This window comes from Motacilla alba, chromosome Z (genome assembly GCF_015832195.1).
Source record: "Motacilla alba alba isolate MOTALB_02 chromosome Z, Motacilla_alba_V1.0_pri, whole genome shotgun sequence".
NCBI classification, from domain to species: Eukaryota; Metazoa; Chordata; class Aves; order Passeriformes; family Motacillidae; genus Motacilla; species Motacilla alba.
In genome coordinates this window covers 10740354-10757632 of record NC_052046.1, presented here as the reverse complement: position 1 = coordinate 10757632, position 17279 = coordinate 10740354, and the positions used below count along the sequence as shown (strand labels likewise).

General features: G+C 39.3%; 1 protein-coding gene across 4 annotated transcripts in view; it reads left to right on the top strand.

Moving 5' to 3' along the window:
* The window catches only part of ADAMTS12 (ADAM metallopeptidase with thrombospondin type 1 motif 12), a 145905-nt gene that overhangs the window by 104990 nt on the left and 23636 nt on the right, over positions 1 to 17279 (top strand). For all 4 annotated transcript variants that reach the window (XR_005255241.1, XM_038124209.1, XM_038124210.1 and 1 more), the window contains 4 exons: positions 1454 to 1574; positions 4200 to 4444; positions 5786 to 5927; positions 13882 to 14008. Coding sequence is in view for 3 of the 4 variants with exons in the window: in XM_038124209.1 (XP_037980137.1) it covers positions 1454 to 1574; positions 4200 to 4444; positions 5786 to 5927; positions 13882 to 14008 (635 nt within the window). In the remaining variant the exon portion in view is untranslated. The remainder of the gene's footprint in view (positions 1 to 1453; positions 1575 to 4199; positions 4445 to 5785; positions 5928 to 13881; positions 14009 to 17279) is intronic.

Genomic DNA, 17279 nt, shown 5'->3' with positions numbered 1-17279 from the left:
GCAGAAAGTTAGTCACCTTGCTAACATATCGTTATCTCTGTAACCTTCTGTACTGCTCATAAGTGTGGTCCTTGGTGCCAGGATCTGTCTGTGTGCAAGACATTACAACCTTTCATTTTCTGAAAGTGACCTTTGCTGAAAGGAGGGAGAAGCTAAGGCTGCTGTGGAACCTTTGACATGGCTGTGACTTTTCAGAGCTGTGAAAGGTGCTGGGTATGAACTGGCACTAAGTGATGGATGCATCTCTTTTCGGAATCTTCTTTGAAGTGATGCAGTTTGGCACCATCTGTAGCTTGAGGCCTTTCCTTGCTTCTGCTTCTCACAATTTTCTCTAATTGTTCATTAAATCACTGGCGCTTAGACAAATGTTCAGGTATTTCTTAAGCTGAAAATGATAGAAAAATACTAGAGAATGCAGGAGCCTGTATACCTAGGTTAGTCTAATAGATGGATTTTCCTGTTAGAATCTTGCAGAAAAACACAGTAGCTGATGTACTGAAGGTAAAATAAGATCAACATCAAAAGAGGTTCATGTATAGATTTTCATACATCAAAAGGTTGTTTGGCAGGTATAGCACCTGAAAGCTTATTTTGAGAAAAATCAGCTGAGAAAACCTGTCTTGGGGTGACTTTATGATACTGTATCCCCTATCTCAAACCAAGACAAAACCTTGACATACTAGCAGACTTCTGGCTATTCATCTATATCACAGGCCTCCCGGTATCCTAGATGCTATTAACAACCACTAAGTGTTGGACTTCATGCTGTGTTCTGTGATCCTGCCTGTTTGTGAAAAGAGGCAGAAAAAAATCCCAAAACCAAATGCAAATTCTGTTGAAATTTTAAGACATTAGAGCACAGAATTTTTGGGTTGGGCAAGGAAGTTTTTTCCTGACTCAGGATGAATATATTTTCCTCTGACTTTCTTCCTGTAGCAAGTATTAACTGGAAAATCAGTTTTTACTAGAACTTGACCCACTTGACCCGCTGTATCTGGACCCATGCCCCTATGCTGGCAAGCTGGAGAGTCACTGATGTAAAACTTCATGCTTAAGAGTTTCTCTTGGCCAGAGGGGTTGACTGTAGTAGAGGTTCTGTGCTGTGAGATGGCCACAAAAAGCTGGCAGAGATTTCAGTTCTGTTACTTCATTGTATTCCCAGGAACCTGTGGATGGTTCTATGACCTAAGAAAGCAGACACAAATCCTAGATGTAGTGGCCAGTCCCAGATAATGAGGCTATTTGGGTGGCACATTTGTGTCTCAAGTGACTGGTCACTACTGTATGTTTTGTGACATGGTGATGGTTATTGTTTGTTGGTTTGTTTTTCACCTTGGTGTAATACACTATACAGGCTATATACTACTGTCCTGCTCAGAAGCGCAGTGATAGATGAGCTCTGAGTTATTCATTGTGGAGGCTGCATTTATTCTGACACTGTTTTTCCTTCTAGGCTGTTGGCTGTGATTATGAGATAAATTCCAACGCAACAGAAGACCAGTGTGGAGTGTGCCTGGGAGATGGCTCTGCTTGTCATACAGTGAAGATGATGTTTAATCAAAGTGAAGGATTTGGTAATATGGATTCCTCTTTTAAATTCTTCCATTGGTGAAGTAATTTCTCTACGTAAAAATGATTTAAAGGGCTTCTTGTTGAAAACTGAGTGATCATCTGCGTGGGAAATTGTAAATGGGTGTTTCAGTGAATCATGCTTCTGCCAGAAAAAAATGCATGCTCTGTGCAAAGTCAGATCTGGTCATCATTCGATCTGCAATGCTGTGCTGATAGCCTGAGTAAAACTACTTCTTTCTCACTGAAGTTGGAATGGAGAAACAAGTTCTTCAGTCCTTGTAGAGCTATGCATACAGAACAAATCTGTTCATGTCTGTTTCGGAAGCGTATAGGTTTAATTTTAATTAAAAAGGGGAGGATTTATAGCATCTGAGGATTGCCAGTTCACAGGTGTGCAGAAGTAATGTTACTGTGGGTAACCTTACTTACCCACAGTAAGGTTGTTCCAGGATTTAATGAGCCCAGTGTAGGTAAGACAGCTGACAATTTGACTGTTATTGAATCTTGGATCTCTAGATCCTTATCGAATGAAACCACATAACCAGGAACAATTACATAAACACCATCCACAGAATTGTAAATCAAAAATTTATTATGTTGAGTGACAAGCTCAAAAGCTTGCTGCTGATTAGCTTTCCTTCAAAATCAGATAACGTTTATTGGGAATCAGCAAGAGGCTCTGGGAAATCAGGAAGTAATTTAGCTGGTGGGGAGGGCCAGGGAGAAGGCAGAAGATGATATACTGAACGAATGGTAACTTCCCTTACCAGACAGTTGCAATACATTTAAAATAAGGTTTATGAGCAGCAGCAGGTGATTCAGACAAAAATAACTATGCAAAATCTTGAAAGGATATACAGGTTTTTGTGTTGCAATAGAATACAAATTGTCTTTTAGTTTTTATGCTTTGTGTTTTGAACAAATGTTATTCTAATTAAATAGAAAAAAAAACAAACAAAAACCAACCCAACACTACTGTAAAAGGACACCAGCATTGCAAAGCCAAGCTGCCAGGATGTGACATAATTAAGATTTTCCATGCTGTGTTAATTTGTCCTGGTTTTAAGCCTTCTAATCAAGCCTTTACCTACATAATCACATACTGTGTTTGTAACATGTTCGCTGAATGAATAGAACATTTGGGAGAATCATTAGACTTGGTTACTTACAATAGACTTAGACCACTGATTTCCTGGATAATATAAGTCATTCAGTGAGCTTCCAGATTTTCTTACTTCATTCACTTAGAAAAAGCTGATTCACTTAGAAAAAAAAGTTTGGATTTCCACAGTCAGTCAAGGAGACTTGCGAAAGGTAACATTCAGAAAATGCTCCTTCTTAAACAGTAATCACTGGAAATCCATATATATATATTATCAATCTAATTAGGAAAGACTTGAAGTAGACAGATTCTGTTTTGTACCATAAATAGCATAGGACATGTTAACCAATGTTTATTATACCGCAAAAGAGCTGCAAAGAAAATCAGATGTTACAAAGGCTCTTGGGCACTTATTTACAGCAACAGGTTGTTGTACAGCACATAAATAGTTCTGGCGGGAGAAGAACATTGATACTGAAGATTGCTTAGCATGCCCAGTGTGGTTTATCTCACTCATGTGAGTGAGTAATCAAAGGTGATAGGCTAATTTCACAAGAAAGGTGAACAGGATGTGACTCTCAGAATTTAATTCATGACCTCAGAAAGGTGTGATGAGAACTGGGGAACTCATGTTCCAGTCTTGAAGTAAACCAGCACAAAATGCAGCCCACACTCCCAGTGCTCCAGCTTGTAGCAATGTCATCCATGTAATTTCTAGAGCTCAGCTAGGGGCAATAATAAGAAAGCTACCTGTGTTTGTGTTCAAGTATCTATGTGAACTTCCTATTTTTACAATTTAGTGGCAACAACAATAGCAGCTTCCTGCAAGGTGAGAAGCACAGAGTCTGATGTCACATATTGCCTGTGATGTGAACAAAATTCTGTAATAGGTGCTTTGGGTCATTCTTAACTCACAGACCAAAAATACCCATGAAGAGCCCTTGAACTTTGTTATGAAGATTGGTTGTTTAAAAAAAGGTGCTGAATTTATAGTAGTAATTTGAGTCATTTGAATAACATTATTTTGTTGTTGTTGTTGTAAAGCAAACAGTCACAGAGAATTTAAATGCCTTAAGAGTAGGTACATGGAATTCAGTGCATACCTGTACATTGGGTACAGATGAAAATGTTCTTACAAATTGAAAAAAGCCTTTCCCACAACAAGCTGTTAACTTGCCGGAACTCCCTGGCATTTCTCCAGATTACAGTATGCCAGAGCCCTTGGGTATGGTTATGGAAATGCTGATGCTCATGTGTGGAGTAGATTTCCCTTGGCACAGCTCTGAAAGTCATTCAACTCTGCATCCCTTCTAAATGCCACTTGCATTGCCTAAACACTATTCCCCAACTGATGCTATAAACCCTGACTTGGAAAGTCACACCATTAACAAACTGAAATACAAGCTCTGTGACAGCACATTTGTGTATTTTTTCAAGCAAAGCTGTTGTTTTAATCATCTTACAAATAAGTAAGATGCAGTGACATTTCTGTTGTTCACCTCCATAAATTTTTCTTGTCTCTTAGGATATGTTGATATTGGCCTAATTCCAAAAGGTGCAAGGGGAATCAAAGTCATGGAAGTTACAGAATCAGGAAATTTCCTTGCTGTGCGAAGCAAAGACCCAGAAAAATACTACCTGAATGGAGGCTTTATCATCCAGTGGAATGGTGAATACAAAGTGGCAGGCACAATATTTCAGTATGACAGAACAGGGGATCTAGAAAATCTGACTGCTCCAGGACCCACCAATGAATCAATATGGATTCAGGTAAACCGGAGATCAGGAGCAGAACCTGCTAACTTGCATGGCAGCAGAATGTGCTGGGGCCCTGGAGGTGGGGCTGGGAAAATATATATATTGGTATATAAAACACTATTAATGTGCTGTCTTGAAAAAAACAAACGGTTGTGCTGTTTTGGAGAGAAATAAGCACTTTGCTTTTGAGGGTTGTTCATCCTGCTGAAGAACACAAATCCTGTATTGCACTCCAATATTTGTTAATGGCTGATATAATCCTGTGCTGCCACTAGGACAGGGATTCTGTTGCCTCTGGTTGGTCAGTTCTTTGCCCAAATTTTCCTGTCTCTTGTACGGAATTGGACCAACACATGGCTGTGATGTGAACCACATCCAGATGAAAAATAAGTTGTCACAAAAAAGGGAGCTGATGTGAGGCTGTGAACAGTGAGAGCTAGGGACCGCTGACAGCAGTGACAGCTTACTCAGAGCAGGAAAAGCATACAGCATTATATAGATGGGTTAATAGCTTATGGTGAGTGAAACTGACCCATTTAACATCCACAGAGGCTGATTTCTTTTGTTTCTTTCCTGTTGCTTTATGGATTCTGACTTATACACAACCAGTTTCTGTCAGTTCTGAAAAAATAATTTGGAATTGGCCTTTTGATCTTTGGAAGTATCTCTCATGGCTTGTTTATGTGTGTATCCACCATGCAATCAAAAGAAGTATTAGGGGTGTGATGGGAGACAACTTTCACACTTTGAATGTCTGGTGAGAAGACAGAACTAATGAGTGCTCAGACTTCACTTTTAGTACAATTGGGAAGAAGAGTAAAAGTTCATGGCTGAAGTCTTTTTTTTTCCCTTAATGATGTTTACTTTCTCCCTCTCAGGTAAATTTCTTGAGTACCCTTTCTCAGTTGGAATTTTTCTTCTTAATTCAGAAACACTGAAAAATAATAATAAAGCAGTGTCTAAATAGCATCTGTAATTTTCTGACCTAACAGTTGTTTTGTAACAGCTATTTCAGCAGGTAGTAAAATTTTAACTAATAATGGGGATAGGCAGTAGCTCCTAATCAGCAGTGTAGGGATGCTTTGGATGGACTTTGCATTATCTTTTCTTATAGTCAGTAGAATACCAATTATGGTGACCCATTTATTCCCACCTGTGTTTGCAGAAATGCGTGGTAAACAGCTGTGTCTTTGAAAAATTCATGTATGCCACTGTCAACAAAGAAGTGCAAATCTGCTTCTCTGAACTGGTAGCAGACTTTATGGGCAGCTTTAATTATTCCAGTTTCACACTTCAAAAGCTTTTGACCAGTTGCTTATTAATTAAACAGTTAATAAACCCCACTTTCTCCAGCTGCTTTTTCAAGAAACTAACCCTGGAATTGAGTATGAATACACTGTACGCAAAGAAGAAAGTAATGAGAATGAGATTGGAGAGCCAGAATATTTTTGGCAATATGGAGAGTGGACAGCCTGCAGTGTTACCTGTGGAAGAGGTAATTCCTCACTTCCTTTTTCTCTTACTGTTTTTCATCGTTACAGATGTAGTCCTCAAAGAGGTAACGTTCTTTAATCTGCATTTGGTGGGAAATCAGATGACATGGTTACAAAAAATATTGTGAGGAATAACTTGTTTAATATAAGTGGGGCAGAGCACTGGAACAGGCTGCCCAGTGAGGCTGTGGAGTCTCCTTCTCTGGAGATATTAAAAATCTGCCCGGTTGTGATCCTGTGCAGCTTGCTCCAGGAGACTCTGTTTTAGCGGGGGGGGATGGGACTACCTGATCTTCAGAGGTCACTTCCAACCCCAGCCATTCTGTGATTCTGTGAATAATGTATTTTGAATTCTAAATAAAATAATTTTTAAATTATATAAGTCAATACGTTTCTAAAACACCAGCCATGAAATTCTCACCTTCTGTGAACTAAAATAAGAAGGTACAGTTTTCTTTCCATCATAATTTTTGTCAATACTGTTCACCATAGTCTTTCTTTCCAGAAATACAAATTTATGACCCAGGACTGTTTCCCTATTAAGAATTTTTTAAACAATAACTACAAAAAATATTCTTTATTTCCTGCCTTGACAAGTAACAACTCCTTTTTGTGCATTGCTCAATAGTTACCTAATTGCAATTAGTCTTGAGAACTTCCATGTCTTTGCCAGTTTGGCAATAGCTTGGGTACCACTGCAGTTGTACTGTAGTTCTGTGTAGCACATTAAACCAGACAAGCAGAATGATGACTGTGAAGCAGGATTTAGCAACAGGTCTGGAAGTTGGCTTCTGGTAACTCGCACAAAATGCTACCAGGAGAACTTCCTCTGAAGTAGCTAACATCAATGAGATGAAGTTAATATTTGTAGTAAACCAACAATAAGGATAAAGAGGCCCAATCTTTACATTATTAATTTTTTTATCCATCTATTGTGGGAATAATTTTGAAAATGTGATGAAAAGGTTGTATACAAAGGGAAGTCTGAACTTGGGGGTAAGGAACTGTAGCCTTCTGTCTGAATTAGCTCTTGATTTTCACAGGACAGTAAAAGAATTCTGGAGATACAACCATAGCCTTGTTCTTTGACCATTCTGTACAGTGTGAGAACTGTATAGAAGAGTAGAAGATCAGTGTTACAACCAGACCCGTAATATGAGAAAGACCTTTTCTAATGCCAGAGTATTGTTGGTGGGTTTTGGAATTACTGCTTTTTTATTTGCTTTGTAGAAAAAAAGAAAAAAGACAAACAAGTGTTACAAACCCAGTTGTGATTCTAAAAGTAGTGATGATTGCAGGAGTAACATTTTTAAATCTCTTCTGTCAGGGAAGACACTAAAACAATGCATTTTCAGTGGTTTGGACAAAAGGCATTTTATGACCTAATTTTATAATATAAAAAGAAGAACTTTTAAAAGCCTGGTGTAAAATATCCCATCCCGGTAACATCCACATATTGTTTTAAAAATATGTATGTGTGTGTGTGTATATATATATATATATATATATATATATATATATATATATATATGTATATAATCGACATGTTAGGGAAATGTGTGTTCATTCATATATATGTATGCTCTATTAGATAGATGCCATTATTTGTTTTCTGGATTTTTTTTTTTTTTTTGAGAAGAGTCTCTCAGCATAAAACTTGATGTGCTTTCTGGTGGGGAGACACCCACCATTTTCTTTAAATAGGTGCAGAAAACAACTGGGTTTGCTTAATTGTGTTATGTAAGTTTTATTTCTGATACCTGCCTAGTTCTGAGTCATGTTTAATGTAAAAATTGCTGTGACATAAAGGGAAGAGGAGGGGAATACGTTAGTAGACTGTTTGTTATGCTGTTTTTAGGTTCTTTTTACATTAGCTGCAGTTTTCCCAGAACTGTTTCTCACTGGGTAAATTGTAGCCCTGTGTACTCTCTTCTTGGTAACAAACTGTGTGATGTGGCTTTGATTTCTGACACATGGGTTACTTAGATGGATAACTGTGGTATGTGAGGTTTTTTGGTTCTTATCTACTAATTGACCTTCTCTGTTGGCTGCATTTTAACTCTTAGTAAATGTTTTTTGAGCTTACTGCCTTTGTATAAGTAGAAATCATGTGTTTCAGACAAGATTATGGACTTGGTGGCATCAGTTGGAAGGGGAACCAAGAGGTGCGTCCCAGTTCATGAAGGGCATGGACACCTCATCAGTTCTCTGTATTCCTTCATAGAAAAAAAGAAAAGAAATTAATAAACCTGTAGCCCTCTTTTCTCTGAGATACAGGTGTTTAGAGAAGTAACTGAACTGGTCTAAAGAAGGATGTAGTTTGCTGATGCAGTGATGCAGTCAAGGTGTTGTCTTTCACTCCCTGCTCATTAAAACAGAGAAATCCTGGCACAGAGCTCCAGTGCATCACTTGGAGTGGGGAAATCTGATATGCCAATCTGCCATCAGCTCTCTGCACATTCACATTGTATTTGGTTGTGCTTTGGGCCATGGGGTTGTGGACCACCATCACTGTTCGTAGCACCACTAAGGTTGGAAAACACCTGCAAGATCAGGGAGTTCCAAGCCTTGACAAAACACGACCTCATCAACTAAACCATGTCCCCAAATGCCATATCCAGTTGTTTCTGGAACACTCCCAGGGGTGGTGACTCCCCCACCTCCCTGGGCACTATGTTCCAATAGGGTTTGACTACCCTTCAGTGAAGAAATTCTCCCTGATGTCCAACTGACTTCCACAAAACTTCCTTCTGGCTGTGAACAATGAGATCGATTTTATGTGAATGCTCACTCTGTTTAGATTCAGAACTTAATTGCTGTTGGCAGTAACACACTTGTTGTACCAAATCACTGGCATATGAAGTGTTCTGTAAAGTTTATAGATAAAAGTGCCCTGAGGTAGACAAGGTCATCTTCTGCTATGGGTGTGCTGCAGGACAAGTCTTATTGAAGATAAGCCTACAGAGAGATAAATAAAAAAAAGCTGTATTTATTTAGCCTAACATAAGTAGTAAATAGCTTTTAAGGATTATTGCAGTTACCATTTGGTAAACATAAACCAATATTTTTAGGATAAAAAGGAGGACCAAGAAAGACGAACTGCTGAACTAACTTTGACAGCCACAGCCAGTGGGAGAATCCAGAGTGTTGATCCTTACCTAGACTTCTGTTCTCTTGGCAAACCTGGACCTGCCAAAGATCCAGCACAGGTCCTTTCATCACCACTGGCCAAAAATACAACAGTAAATTCAAGGGTACTTTAGCCTTTGGTAGCCACAGAAATCAGGACAATACAAGCAAATGCTTTCTGGAGCCAAGAAAGAAAATTTCCATTAGGGAATAAGAAATTGGGCTACAGGCAGGGCAATAGACTGATGCAGGAAATCTTCATCAGTCCTAAGAGAAAAAAATGTGATTTTAGCCCTAAGGTGCAGCATTTCCCCTTATCAATGGGAAATGTACCTGGAAAAAGTCCCAGTGATGAGTAAGAACTTTGTAGAGTGAAACTGTCTCTTCCCAGAATGAACCCAGGGCAGCTTCCTGGACATATTTTCCCACAGATTCTTGGCCTCAAGGTTGCACCATGCCATGCCCTGATGCATATCCTTCTCCAGCTCCACTGCAGTGGAGAAACAGAATATTCAAATGTTCTCATGGCTTCTTTCATTTCCTTCATGTGCACCCACCTATTGTAGTGTCAAAGGTGGCTCTGGCCAATCTGCTGTAACCCACTGAACAGGAAAAAAATACTCTGAAAAATCAATGTTTTCTGTGGCAAGTATACCTAATGCTTCATGCAGGGAAAAGGAGAACACACTGCAATACCTGATATTAATTTGCAATCTAGAAAATAGACAAGTAGTTACATTGCAATCCAGTTCATGGCAAACAGGCACCAAAGGAGATAATTTGTAGTAAAAATCAAAACCCTTTCTCTGTCCTCAGTGCAGGACAGATTGAATCTCTTCCTGCCATTTGTTTTATGCTGAAAGGAATTGCTTTGCAGTCAGAATGTATGCACACTGGTGTCCTGCAAACTGCTGCACCCTGTGGGGAAGAGCTGTCCTGTTGCCAGCTGGGGCTATGTAAAAATCACAAACAGGACGGGGACTGCTAGGAACAGCTTGAGCTGTTTTATTTTCCAGCATCAGTCTCATTACATGGTCATGACAATGGGAAGATGCCATCAGTCACATCCCAGGCAGCAGAACCAAGAACTTAATGTTACAACTTACTTTAAAAGTTTTTTGACCAATCACACAGAGCAAAAGCATATTGACAGTAGTTCCATCCAATCACTTACCTTTGGTTAAAACAATGCTTGCTTATTTTGAATACAGTACCTGCTTGTCAGCCTTGAAACACAATGCACAGAGTTCCATTATTAAGCTTAGAACTTCCTAATATCTCACTAGATAGACTTTTCTGCAGCTTAGGGAGTTATTCTAGACAGGCGTTAATACACAGACCATTGTTCTCTTTGTCCTTACTTTTCTACTTCTTACATATTTTTTCTGCTGACCTATCTCATGGCTACTGCTTAGCTCTAATCACAGTTCTGCTGTCTCTGAGGCCTGCCTTTTGCAGCTTTCCCAAAACCCTCTGATTTTAAGGATTCCCACACTGTCCCACCAAAGCCTGCTCTCAAGACAGCAGGTAGAGCCTGTAAGCTTTTTTACATGCAGATTAATTTAAGTGTGTCACTGAGGTTCTTTTCTAGACCAACTACCTATTATTCCTTCTTTAAATAATCATGGAATGGGTTATATTGCAATTACAAGTATAAATACTTCCTCCTTGTCTAAAGGCTTTGGTCTTGTTTCTTAGAACCAGCTTTGAGTGGCATTAAATGTAACAAAAAGCATAACACAGCACAGCTGCAAGTAAGGGAGAATATTAGCCAATATCAAAACTTTGTTTCTCCACAGATAGTATTGGTAACTGGCAGATTTGCAAAGCTCTGCTAAAGGACTTAACTCTAAGATTCTTTTTGGAGTTAACTGTTGTGTGCCCTCTAAATCCTTCACAACTTTTATAAAGGCTGTTCTCCAAAATTATTTCCAAGTGTTCCTAAACTTGCAGTGTTGGCTTTAGAATAAAAAGGTCACTCTGTTTCCATTCACTGTTGCATGTCTGAGTTTTATAGCACTGCAAATGTAAAGATTGGCTCTTGTATTCTGTGCGTAACTTGTGCATGCACAGAATATAATTTGCTCATTCAAATACAAAGTGAACTTCTTGCAGACTAAGTGCACAACTCAGATGATTGCATGTTCAAATGAGCTCTAAAGTCGAATATGCATGTTTCTCATGCACCTTTTATACACTTGCTTATGATACTTAATTTCTGTTGTTTACAGCCCAAACTGAGGGCTCTGCAGCAAAAAGATTTCTAATCTGTCATTCAAAAGCCTTTCACGCCCAGATGACTTTGAAGTGGTACCTTTCTTTGCAAACCAAGTGAAAAATCAAGGTATATGTAGGTCAGCCTCACATCTAAAGAGTCCTGCATTAGAGATGAAGTGTCACAGAGAAGTAGAAGGAATCTCTGAGCAGATTTAGTGAAATGAAGATTATTCACTGATCTGATTATTATCTTACTTAGTTTCTTCTGTCTTTCCCAGAAATATTTGTAAGGTTTTTTTTACAGAGCTGAGATAGTACACATCAGGTGAACTAATCAGCATTGAGTTCAGAAAGAAGTAAAAGTGATGAAGGGAGGAAAACAGCTACCTCTCAAAGCCCTTTAGAAAAAATGTTTAGGTTTCAAATTTTACTGAGGTTTCAGTATATTTAGAATTTTTAATCTGTGGCTTAGATAGGATATTACCCTCTTAACTTGTATTACTGTAAATACTTGCTGGAGCAGGGTCAGTAGTGACTAGTTGTCTTCTTCTGCAGTGTTTTCTAGTTTAACTTGCTCAAACTGATAAAACCATTTCATTATGTACTAGCATGTAAACCTACATCTATGTGTGTGTGTTGCTATATGTATATAGGATTCCTTCCAACTTTGGAGCTGAACTGCCAGAGATTTTGAAACTACAGTGAGAGTTCATATAACTTTCATAAAGAGGTTGTTTATTAGAATAAACTAGTTCATTGATGTCAGCTGGTCCTTTTATGAGAATGTGCAGCTTCAAAGCAAAACTTTTACAAAGGTTTACAGGACTTTAAAATGAATTGCAGCAGCTGAAATGACACTATTTATCAAAGCAAAAGATTTGTTGTTGTTTGTATTTGGAACAGCAATGCATCATGATTTTGAAAGTAACAGAAACATTTCCGCCAACTGATTTGTTTACAGCTACCAGAAAGGTTGCAAAATTTTCTAGTCACACTTGTACCAGGGCATAAAAGAGAGTACTGCTCCTTGGGAGTTCTATGCTGAGACAAAAAGCTTTCTCCTGTTTGAAGTCACCTCTGAATAAGAGATCACCATGTCCAGGCTTACTGCAGTCTTGCAGCTGCACCATGTACCCATGGACCCTTGAATGTTCAGTCCCTTAATCTTCCCTTACAGGTGACACTAATCACTGTTCTTGAATATCAGCCTTTATATCTGACTGGAACAGAGTCAGTCATCAAATCTTGTGCTGTAGTCAGTAATTGTTTTATATGTCTCAGTCAGAAGTCTGAAAGTAATCAAAAATTGAAAGCAGTTCCTCACATACCTGATGTTCTCAGGTGGTGAAAAAAAAGGGATGTATGTTTCCATTGGTTTCTATTAAATGACCCAAATACACATGCAAAACTGTCTTCTGTGTTCTTGAGCCAGTGCAGGATTAATGATTGACTTTGTTGATCTTACAGGGCTTTTCCAACCTTAACATTTTTATGATCCTATGAGTATATAGAGGAATATATTACTATTTCTCAATTATTTTCTGTGGATTGCTGTTGCTTTCTTCTTCTTCCATGTAGTTTCCCACACTACTTATTAGGAGGCCTGAGGAAAGGAAAAGCTTGTTTCCTAAACATACTGCTAAATATCCTAACGCTTATCCTTGATGCCATGATAACAGTGCTGTTAGGCCCTGTGCATCCCAGGAGGAAGATAAAAGTTCTAGAGATGCAGTGATCTACCAGTGTGTATTAATTGCTATGAATGAGTAGCACAGTTAATGAGAGTTAATAAATGATTTTTCAATCTTTTTAGTCCTTTAGATTTGTTTGGACTATTTTAATGCCTCTATATCTCACTGCCATCTTTCAAACTGTTATATTTCAATACTTTTGTTTACATTGGGTTGCAGCAAGAGATCTGCCTCAAATTATTGCGGAACTATGTGGGAAGCAGGCTTCTGGAAACTGACTTTCTTTAGATTCACGCTAGGTTAATGTAGTATTTTGGTTCATGTTTCTTTCTGTTAAATGAGTGGGGTTTTGTATAAATGGAAATGCTAGGAAATAACAAAAATGGTTTGTGTGGATTGTTTCTGTGTGTCTTTTCATTGCTGTGCTTTGCCTCTTGTGCTGAATGTTGTGTATTATTTACTTAGAAAAAAGAAGACATTTTTCATCATTGATTTCGGTCAAAATGTGCACCAAAACTTCTTAAAGGTTTAATTCACATTAAGAGTCATAGGATTATTCTGTGGCTCTGGTTTGTGTTCTGCTTAAACAGCCTTCCCAATGAACAGAGAAAAGGTCAGCAAAACCAAGCTTGCTGTGAATAGCCTGATGCTGCTGTGTTTCCTCTTGTCTGTGGATAGCTCGAGAACGCTTCATGGCCATTTAAACCCGCTTGAGGGCCTGCAGGAGCCCTTTATGAGCCTAGCAAATGCATTAAGGAAAGTGCTTTCTAATCTGTCATTTGAGCTCTGATCTGATCCAAAAGAGCTCCGCTTAACCTTTTCAGCTTGACTGAAGGATGCACATACCTGGGGATTTCTGCAGCCCATGCAGCCCAGGGGGACTCCTGCTCCTTTCTCTGTGTGTGTCTCTCTCTGGCAGGGCTGCGGCGGCAGATCTCACACTGCGTGCGGAGGGGAAGCGGACCCGTCAAAAGCTCCTTCTGTGACCCAGCAACGCAGCCGAATGGGCGGCAGAAGAAGTGCCATGAGCAGGACTGCCCGCCCAGGTAACAGGTTCTGGGGGCTCTGGGGGTGGTAAACAGCATCCTTACTCAAAAGAAGCTGTTCCTGATGCCAGGCTGGCATGGCATCCGCGGCCTTCCATGGTGCCATGGTGAGGGCTGCCACATGTTGCAGAGCAAGGTGCCAGAAACCCTATAATGAACAAATCAGAAGTGAGCCATCCTGAGAGGTTTCTAAGTCATGTTACGCAGCAGTCTGTGGTGGGAATGGCAGGGATTGGTCTCTCATGTATGTAGATACTATTTTTGTTCAGTTTGGGTACAGGTGTGCCTGAGGACCATATAGGTTCTTACTTAAAAATTGCGTTCTTGCCTTAGCTCAGGTGAGCTAAGAATTACTGTGTGTTCCAAAAACAACTAGCAGAGCCTTTAGATGTTGTTTCTCAGTACTTTTTAATATACCTTTGTCCTTTTTATGAGAGGTGATGAGTAGAAATGCTTACTTCTAAAACTAATTTTTATTCCTTCTTATTTATAACTTTGAGTGAAGTTCAGTTCTCTTAATTCTGTGATCACATGGGAATAATTCTTTCCTTTCCCATAACATTGTCTTAATTTATATTCATTTCTAGTTTTTCTGTGCTACTATTTTAGCGAGTAGGGTAAGGAAGACTAAACATTCCAGTAGCCTGCAGAACTGTGTGCTTGTATAACAGGCACAGATTTGCTGAAAGAGATGAATATTTTATTTTGTTTTGTGCTTTAGGTACTTTGGTTTTGTCTTCTATTGTCTTTGAAAGTTGTTTATCATGCTGTTCACGAAGGTACACCCATCTTTCCCTAGTAATTCTGGTTCAATCAGAGTCAAATCGAAGCAGTGAGTCCTTGGAGTTCATTGTGTTACATTTGCCAGCAGTAAATGTCATGAAACTTTGATTTTGAAAGTTCTGTGTGGTTGTTGGTTTTATTAGTTGTTTTCACATATCTTCTTAATAGTATATGATGCTTCTGTGGGACTTAAATCTTTGTGCTTGCAACATGGACTACGCGCATTTCATAATTCTTTGTAGATTGCTAGGAAATCAATTGAAAGTAAACCAAACTTATTATTACTTGACTAGTTAAGAGCTGGGGCTACCCATACACACTGAGGTGTTTTTTCATGGCACATAAGAACTGTATCAATTATCAATTTGAAAATTCCCAGTTAACTCAATTTATGCCATTTGTTCTAAGTGACAACATTATTCAGACTTGCTCTTGAATATGAGGGACGAGGATTTGTCCCTTGTTGAGGAGATTGCACAATGTCATACATAAACCAAACTTATCCACAGACCAGGCAGAAAAGCTCTTGTGTGCTGACAACCTGGGATGCTTCTTGAGCTCATTCTGTGCTGGGGAAACCACAAGTTGTCCTTCTGAGGACAGCAAAGTGCAGTGCAGGAAAACCATATGTATTTAATTCTAGAGTCACATTGCATATTTATTTTTCTCTCAGTAACACAAAAGTGACTGCGGGAACTTGAACAAAGGACTGAGTCCCTGTTCTGGCTCTCAGCAGGGCCTACATGCCTAAGGAAGAATAAGTCAAACATAAATCAGATTTTATTGTAATGCTCTTCCAGCTTCCAACTGGTTTTAATTCAAGGCATTTCCAGAGGTTTTTATGACTTGTCTAATCAGTAACCTCCCATGAACCTCACTCATCCAGCCCCTCTCTGCAGCCTTGAAAAACTTCCTCTGCAAGAGGTACTATGGCTCTAGTGCCTGTGTGAAGCACCACCACATTTTAACTGTTTTGAGCCTGGCTCTCACTATCTTATGTTGGTGGCCCTGAGTTCTTGTGTCACAAGAGATGGCAGCAAAGAACAAATTATTACTCACTCTTCCCAAGCTCTTCCTCTTGTAAATCTGCTCTCTGTTCCATGCTGTAGTCCCAGTATGGGGTTGGTTGGTGTTCACTTTTCCCTGGCATATGTGGCACCTCTAATCCAGACAGATGGTTACTAATCTTCCTTTGAGACCCAAGACAACGTGGCACAATTTGTTGGTTTTAAAGGAAGTCTGAATGCTGGAGGCAGGTGTGACTGTCCCTCGTGGCATTATGTGGGAGCTGAGAGTCCACGTGGAGCTGCTGAGTGCAAAGTGTTCTGTAGAGAAGTGGCTAAATTCTGTGCCAGAAGTGAGGACAGTGCTGTTAAACACAACCCTGCAGGAGACCTTTGTTTAGTGCTGCAGCCACAGAATTGAAATCATTGGATGACCTTGCACTTCTCAACAGTGAACCAGGTGCTTTACAGTAGATTCTATTAAAAAAAAAAGATGGCTGTACCCTACTAAATCACACTGATGAAAAACATGCTACTAGACCACTAAATAAGAAACAGATAATTTATCAAACAGAAGCTACAGACAAAGAATAAAATGGTTGTGGCTCTCACAAACCAGATCTTACCTCATAAATCCATTTTAGGAAGTCAGTTGTAAACTGTTTAAATTACATGCTCCATTGATCATTGTTGTGCCTGATGCAGGACAAATCCATAATCTAAGCCAACAGTCTGTCTTTAGGTGTGATATGCCATGATAGGAAGGAGGGAACCCCATAGCCCCAAAATTGCATGCTAATGCTTTTTCCACAGGATTCACACATCATTTACTACACATCTTCAATGTATAGATGAGGACTATGTCATAGGCTTTTGGGCTCTGCCTAATTTGTTACAAGCCTTAGAAACCCCGTTTATGAGGAAAAGATAAGTCTCATTTAAGGCAGCTGAATACCATCTGAAAGAATGAGGTTTTCTTCTTCTCTCTGTCCCAGGCTTGATTGCAGAAGAGCTGAACACTTACACCTGCAGCTCAAAACTACCTGAAATTATGTTTTCACCAGACAGGCTGCTCTCTGTTCTGACAGTCTGAGGAAAAAAAGCGCTCATGCAAATTAATTACCTAAATCATGCATTTTGCTTGTTTGTTTGCTACCACAATCTTTCCATGCCATTCCTGCCTATGGAGATAAGACAGTCATTTCACTTTGCATCTGTTGATGCATTAATACTTAAGAACCACTCAGTTGCTGTAGCAGTAAATGCCAGAGGTAGAATCAGAAACCAGAGGTATTGGGTGCTGACTCCCATGAGGCTTTAGTGTCCACCAGCTTGTCCCAGTCTCTCACCACAGTCTTTATCTTGGCTGAAGTTGCATATTTAGAGCTCGGATTGCTGTGTTAGTTCTGGCTGTGTGTTTGGCAGTCATGTCCAGTTTTGGTAATGCCTTTGCACTATAAGGAAACAGCAAAAGCTCCAAGATA